General features: G+C 47.7%; 1 protein-coding gene across 1 annotated transcript; it reads right to left on the reverse strand.

Moving 5' to 3' along the window:
- Window positions 1-383: 383 nt before the first annotated feature.
- On the reverse strand, window positions 384-6113 carry LOC123448166 (protein GRAVITROPIC IN THE LIGHT 1-like). Its single transcript, XM_045124966.1, has 2 exons — window positions 5871-6113; window positions 384-1977 (listed from the first exon to the last, which is right to left on the reverse strand). The coding sequence occupies exon 2, from the start codon at window positions 1911-1913 to the stop codon at window positions 645-647; it is 1269 nt and encodes a 422-aa protein (XP_044980901.1). The 5' UTR covers window positions 1914-1977; window positions 5871-6113; the 3' UTR covers window positions 384-644.
- Window positions 6114-7651: the final 1538 nt, after the last annotated feature.

The raw sequence follows: 7651 nt of genomic DNA on the forward strand, positions 1-7651 counted from the left end.
GCAAAAGGAATCCTAGAACCGTCGCCGTCGCCTTCAGCCATCATCGCATGCCCGTCCCTCTCGGCCCATCCACGCTTCCCTGCAACGCGCGACAGATGCCAAGTTTACAACTTAATATATACAATCATCTATGTTACTATTTTTATTATATTTTATAATGTAAACATAGTAACATAGGCTAATGTCATATACATGACTTCTCCTTGAATTTTTGTGTATTCATGGAAAACTGTGAAACCTTAAATTTTACATAGTATAGAATACAAACAAAATTACAGTACACATATATACAATACAACAACCAGATTAGGCACGAACAAGAATACTTACATACATGGAAACATGAAAAGGGTTGTACAGTCAACACACAGGCTGCAACATCCTAATCAAATTAATAATATATATACTAAACATTGGACGGGATTACATCAGAGAGAATAAACGTTGTATGTAGTCTTAAAAAGACAAGCATATGAATGTCCTTCACAAACGTGTTGCTAGACAATCACATTTCATCTAAATAACATCTTTTTCAGGTAGCATCACACACAAAACAGACATTGGAAGTCCCCCGCCATTTCAGATGCGAGTAATTGAGCCCACAACTAAAACGCCCTGGATCTTCTCAAGCAACCGCAACATTTTCAGTCAGCATATTTGACATCTGAAAGGTACACCCGGGCCTGTATGACGCTAGTCCCAATCATGAAACCAGGCATCACCATTAAACCTACTTTAGGCCTCTCGGCACTTTCGTCCAAGACTATGTTCTTGATAACACTTTCCATGTGAATCTCCGAGAAATCGCTTCCCTTTTTCACTTGGAAGACCTTGACCTTTTGATCGAAAGAGTACGCCAGCCTGTGCAATAACCATATGGACTTCGCCAACTTGAGGAACGCCTGATAGAACGCTGTTCTTGGATGGCCACCGCTCATGACGTAGTTCCTCTGATCCATGTTACCGAAGAATGAGCCTTCCATTTTTGGATGCACAAGTAACAGGTATTTGCTTCTGCAGAACTTCCCGAAAACAGAATCTGGGTTTTGGCTCAATACATCAAGAGGATCCATGGCTCGTACTGCAAGGAATTGGTGGAAGAAAGACTCATTGGAAACACTGGCAGCAGCAGCCTTGATGGAAAAGCTCTCTTCATGAAAACCACTGAACATTCTTTGGCAAATATAGGACTCAAATGCATACTTCTTATGAGCTCTCCTTGTATAAACCACGTCAGGTTCAATTGCGTTAGCAGCAGCATCAAGATCCCACCCAGCAGCTTTCATCATGTTGATCAACGGCTTTGAGAAATCATGTATTGATTCGTATGCATTATCAGTAGCAGATGTAAATAAACTTGGTGTCAGCTCAATAGAGAAGTAGTTCTCTTCTTCATCAGATTCCTCAGATTCTTTGTTAAGTAAGCCCCTTTGTTTCAATTTTTTCTCCAGCTTTGATTTCCGATGTTTCGCCTCATCGATTTGCTGCTGTAGAAGGGTAATCTCAGTATCTCTATTCTGGATCTGTGACTGGAACTTCTTCACCATGACCTCATATGTCTTTAGCAAGTTCTGCTGTTCCTGTATTTCAGAAAGCAAGCGTGAATCTTGAGGTGATGCTGCTACTGGCTTAGGATTTTTCTCTCTGTAAGTATGCTTGAGTTCTGAAAGCCTAGTGAGCTCATCTATGACAAGCTTATCGGCAGTTTGGATCTTATCCGGGTCATAAGGGGTGTGAGCTTCCTGCAGCTGAATGTATGCAGCTTTTAAAGAGGATATGTTGTTGAATATCCTTCCAATCATACTGTCCATCGTGTCCATGTTCTGATTCATATTTTCATCAACTGGTTGAGGATAAACTTTTTGGCTATTGTTATCATAATTTTGTGACTCCTTGGAGCCTGGCCGGATCATTACTTCTTGCCCTCAGGATCAACAAAGTTAGTTGTCTTCAATCAAAGTACAAGTGGACATCCACCTGCAAAAGCAAATACTGAATTCAGGTAATAATTTACAGGACAAAAATATGAACTGCATAAGTGGCCAGAATAGGAATGGCTCAAAAACGACCTTCGTAAGTATTTCACATCTTATAATAAGAGAAAGAGATTCAGACAAAGTAAACTACGGCATGATCTGGGTTGCTCTAAGACAGAGATTATATAACCACACACTCATATTCTCAAGCTTGAACAAACAGATTTTCCATAACATGACCATGCCGTCCAATCCAAGAACGAAAAATATCAGAAGAACATTGAGTAATCGAGCGGGACATCTAACAATAGTCAATGATCAGTCGATCTCCCAAGATGAACGGTAAGAACCGCATTTTACGCATTAGGATGCTGACCTTTAAGGAGTCAAGAGAAGATTCATTTCAAGTCATATGGTCTATACGTACAAGAAACTATAATGCAGGTATCCTATATGGGGAAACCAATGGCAACATCAGATACCAGTCAGTCAATCACAGTCTCGACACACCTTATGGCCTATCAACTCCCTGCCTCTTCACAGGTCGCTGAACCAGATTAAAAAGCTTCACTGTCATGTATCCTACAGTGATAAAGATGATGTTGATTGCCTCCTAAGCAAGAAGCATGTGAATCATCATCATACCTTTGCTTCCCTCCCAAGCCTTGGCTATAGCGGACCCAAATTCTAAAAAATATTTAGTATAAATGCATAGAGAAAGTCTATAGTCTGAACTGTACTTTAATTTGCCCCCTGTGTGCCAACCGTCTACTGCAAACTCAATGCAGTAAATATCACCTTCAGCAAAGGACACAGAGGACAAACTCTTATAACATGTTCTTTCAACCATGTGATTGACATGTTGGGAGGCTAAAGCTTCTCCAGAAATGGCTTCCGGCTAGCTTCCCAAGGAAATGGGTGGGCTGGCTTTTAGTTAGGCTGGTTTCCTGAGCTGTAACTAAATTCCAACATGCCCGGAATACCGGTGATGAAAAAGCTATCATGTTATTTGCTAACTTAAGGGACAGTATGATCTGTGTATCTTTTTAGCATAAATTATTAAGTTGACTTGAAACTGGGAGTAGATGTTGGCATTAGTAATTAAGAGCCTCTTAATGTAAGTATGGAACGGGCCAAAATATGTAGCTTTCTATTGGAAGTAAATAATAATAATCGCATATACACAATCTATGTAAGAACAGCATGTCACCAGAACACTAGCAGCACAATTCTGCGGCGCTGACATGTCACAACATGGACATGGATTGGTCTCAGAAGAGCTTTAATAAGAGAATTAGTGGAGTGTCATGTAGGACTGGTCTCCTTGAAATCCTTGTGGTCTCTAGCCGACTTGTGCTCTCACCTCACCACCTCGTTGGTCTCCCTACTCCTTCCAACCTTGCGGCTAGGGCTTGGCCACGCCAGCAGCGGCAGCTGACAGGGTTGATGCCGAAGACCTCAACTTCTACAGAATTTGCCTCCTCAACAGATCCTTGTTCTTCACACCCCGATTCGACCCACATCCCTGCCTCATGCCGTCCAGAATTTTGCCAGCCCCACCCAACGTCGGTTGCATAGACTTAAACATGTGGTTATGGTCGAGTAATAAGAGGAACATGACTACTTGTTCCCAGCAGAGATAGGATGCTGTTCTACAACAGCTCTCTATCTCTAAACGAAGCACGGTAGCGCACAAATGAAAAAATTGGGCCCTTGTTATCCTAAGCTGATCTGAGCAATTTGTGCCCTTGGAGTGCTATCTCAAGCTTGATTTCCTAGACTGGATATATCACTATCAACCAAACGGCCATATGTTATATCATGTGTACTTTCTCTAGTCCTTAAGTTAAACAGCATGTATGTCCACATTCAGCAACTGGTTTGGCTACTCTCACAATTAGGTGTTGTTGTTTCCTTCCAAAATGATTCATCTAAAAAATAGAATCACATTAATGTACTATGCTTAGCATTGGTATAAGCGGTAGTCTGGTTGTTTACTGGCCACATAGTAGTATCTTTTCAACATTATCTACGCTAACGGAAGGTGAAGGTAGACCCCGTTCCCCTTTCGCGTCGCTCCCGCGAGCGACCGGGAGGGCTAACCCTAGAGCCGTCGGTCGGGCTCTCCCTCTCCTCCCCCTCCCCTTGCCGCCGCTGGTGCGCACCGCCGGGCTAAGCCCGGTCAGCGTCGGCGGCGGCAGGGCTCCTCACTCCACCCTCGAAGACGACAGCGCGGGCCGGGATGTTTGGGCAGCGGCGGCGCGCGGGTGCAGGGCGCGCCGGCGTGGTGGCTGGCGTCTGGCAGCGATGTTGCGGACGCGCGGCCCGGCACGGTGGGCTGCACGTGGTGGCGCCCGTCGCGGCGGCGACGGCCCGATCTGGATCGGTGGGCGTGGATCTAGTCGAGGGCTGGCCTGGTGGCCGCTGGTGGCTCCCCCTGCTTCTCCTGGAGGTTCCTCGTGCCTTCACGGGTGCGTGGGGTGGTGCTGCTCAGCTGCGGGGCTGGTGGCGGCGCGCTCGCCCAGATCTGCGCGGGATTGGGGTGGGCGGTGCAGGTGGGGCAGCGGCACGGCGTGGCTGGTGCTCAGGCCGTGGGCGTCTGCATGTGGAGGCCCGACACGGGCTATGGCCTCCTGGTGGCGCGGCGGCTACATGGCAGCTCGACGGGCCGGCTGGGGCGGCGACTGGCTTTCCGGCATCGGCTCGCCTGTAGGCGGTCCGGTTCGACCTTCGGTCCCTCTCCTTGTTGACTGGTTGCTACCTTCGTCATAGGTTCGGCCCTTCCCCGACTACGGTCCATCGCTCGTCTCGCGCTCGGCAGCAGGACCGACCTCGTCTCGTGCCCGGCAGCAGGACGGGTCGATGGCGCCCTGTTGGGGATCGCCCAGGGGTGTGAAAGGCGGGTCCTTTTCGCTCGTATCTGTGGTTGGGGTAGCAGTGGGTCTCGGGTGAGGTGGTGTCCAGGTCTAGGTTGTCGGGGCGGCGGCCCTGATGGTGGAGCCGCGGTGCTCATGGGCAAAGCCCGTGGCTAGGTGTTGCCCGGTGCCCATGGCCGTGTGGGCGGCGTGGTCGCCGGGGTGTGGCGTCCGGTGGTGGTGAGTGTTGGCAGGGTTGAAAACCTGATCCATCTTCGGACGGACCAGCGGCGGCGTGGCTCGCTCCCTTCTTGAAGGCGTCGTCGCGGCTCTCATTACCCGTCGTGTTGCTCCAGGGGAAACTCTGATCCTCGGGTCGGGCGGCGGCGGCATTCTGGTGCCATAACCTTCCTGAAGGCGCCGCCTTGGAGCAAACGGTTCGTCATATGCGGCTTCATCTCTTCGCGGTGGCATGTTCACGGTTAAGAACTCCGGTTGCTCTTGTAGTGCTAGGGATAGTGTTGCTACGCTCAGCGCCTATGTATCCTGCCTTGGGTGTGTGCGTGTGTTGTGGTGGCGTGAGTCTGTACAGGATGGTCGATGTTGGTTGCTTTATTTATAAAGCGGGGCGAAAGCCTTTTTCGGTAACGGAAGGTGAAAAGAATGCTAGCAAGAAGAAAAGCATATCACTGCCAGCAAAAGGAAGGCCAACATTAAGTGCACATGAATCTGGTCTTGGAACCATAATCCCAAAGATGAAAAACAGACAGATTGCTAGCATGCAGAAAATGTTGTGACCAGCAAACTAAAGGTTAAGCAGCACTTGATGTTTTAATCAGCAAACTGAAATGTGGTGCATCAGTTATATGTAGTTTCAATCATTACCATCCATCATAGTAGCACATAAAGGGTCAGATGAACTTTCGGATCAACCCGTACAAATTAACACAGAGAGTCAAATCTGCAGTATACAATTCGAGGCACGCATGAAGTTCCTGATCCACTAAAACCAACCTCAGCTCATGGCAAACACGCTAACCTGATCCCGAGAGTGAGGAGTTGGCGAGGCAACACGCGACGGAGGCTGGGCGGGGAGTGGGAGACAGAGGTTGGGTCCGGCGATGAGGACGCCAGCTGCTCCAGAGGGGGGCGTCTCGGCGATCTGGATGCGGAGATCCGGGACGGCTAACAGCGGCCAGGTAGGAGGGGGTCGGGTGGTAGGGAGTGGGAATTGGGGAGGTGTGTTGTGGGAAGGGGGCCGGTGCTCGCGTGAGACGGAGGCTGCCCACTTACACGCAGGGGAGAACTGTTGCGAGGAGGTATCCCGTGTATGTACGGCGTGTTTGGTTGGTTTACATTTAATTCGGGGCACCTCCGCGCGCAGTTTCGACCGGTCTAACCTAAACCGTAGATGCACTTCACTAGAAATCGTTCGATCTGAATTTTAACGTTTACCTTTCCAGAACCCATCGTCGTCATCCTCAGAGCTCTCCTGCCATGGCGGTCATTTGCCATGGCGGAATGTTGCAACCGTTGACATAAAATGCTACAACCGTTGATTAAAAAAGCTGCAACCAGACATATAAAAGGTGCAAGCGGTCATTGCCATGGCGGAATGTTGTAACCATTGACATAAAATGCTACAACCGTTGATGAAAAAAGCTGCAACCGTTGATGAAAATCGCTAAGGATAAAAAAATCATAACAGGAAGCATGGCGCCTTGCAAAAAAATGGTGGTAAAGGGGATGGAGGGGAGGGAGGGCGCAGAGCAACTCGTCGTCGCCTCAAAACAGGCTTTGCAAAAGCGGCGGTGGTGAGGACTGTGGTGGGGACGGGTGTTAGGAGGGGGTTAGAGAGGAGGGAGGGGGTGCTTGAAGGCAACATCAATGGCGGTGTGGTGTTCATGGCGAGGGATAGAAAAAGGGATCGACTGGAGGAGAATGAAGGAAAGAAAATGAGTGATGGAGAATGTTCTCGTGAGAAGATAAGGCCTAAAAGGGAGTGGATCCTGAAAAAAAGGTTGGATCTGATGCGTTCGATCGCTATAGATCTAACGCGTAGCATGCGTCCGGCGTGTCGATTGTAAACGTTTACCTTTAATTTGATGCATTGCATATTTGACTTAATTCGGTTTAATTAAAAAAACAAGTAAAAACTAATAGAAGTATGTTGCTTAATCGTTTACATTGTAGTGGACATTGTAGAATTAACTGTTTGATTTGCACAGGTGAATAGATGCAAACAACAACTGTTTGATTACGTGCATATATGTGTTATGCTCATCAAACACAATAAGCGTCACGGCACCGACGCCTCCTCGCATGTTCCACCAGTCCCGATTTTATTGTATCGATTTTTTTTCTAACCGGATAAGGTGGAAATGCAGGAAAGCCCAACTCCAGTTCCCCATTCGCCGCCCCCTCCCTGATTTCTCTCCCTCTCCCTTTTCCTCGTCTCTTGTTGTTGTCACCACTAGCGCACTCCTCAACAACCTGCAACCCACCCGTCTCTCCTGCCCTCAGCTTATCCCCATCACCGACGAGCTCATGTCCTTCACCTCGCCCCACATTGAGCAGCAGGTGATACGCCTCCAATGTATCTATAATTTTTATTGTTCCATGATGATATATTATCATTCTAAAATACTTTGAGGTATTTGTTTATCAATTTTTATTATTTTTTAGCACTAACCTATTGACCCAATGTCAAGTGTTAGTTGTTGTTTTCTGCGTGTTTTTTACTTTTCAACTTTTCCATACCAAACGAAGTCCAATTGCCGTGAAACTTTTTGGTGATTTTTTCTCGAGCAAAAGTAGACC

The sequence above is a fragment of the Hordeum vulgare genome, chromosome 4H, assembly GCF_904849725.1.
Source record: "Hordeum vulgare subsp. vulgare chromosome 4H, MorexV3_pseudomolecules_assembly, whole genome shotgun sequence".
Classification (NCBI taxonomy): Eukaryota; Viridiplantae; Streptophyta; class Magnoliopsida; order Poales; family Poaceae; genus Hordeum; species Hordeum vulgare.

Coding starts and splice junctions, on each gene's coding strand:
- LOC123448166 (XM_045124966.1), bottom strand. CDS start 1,913: ATGATCCGGCCAGGCTCCAAGGAGTCACAAAATTATGATAACAATAGC.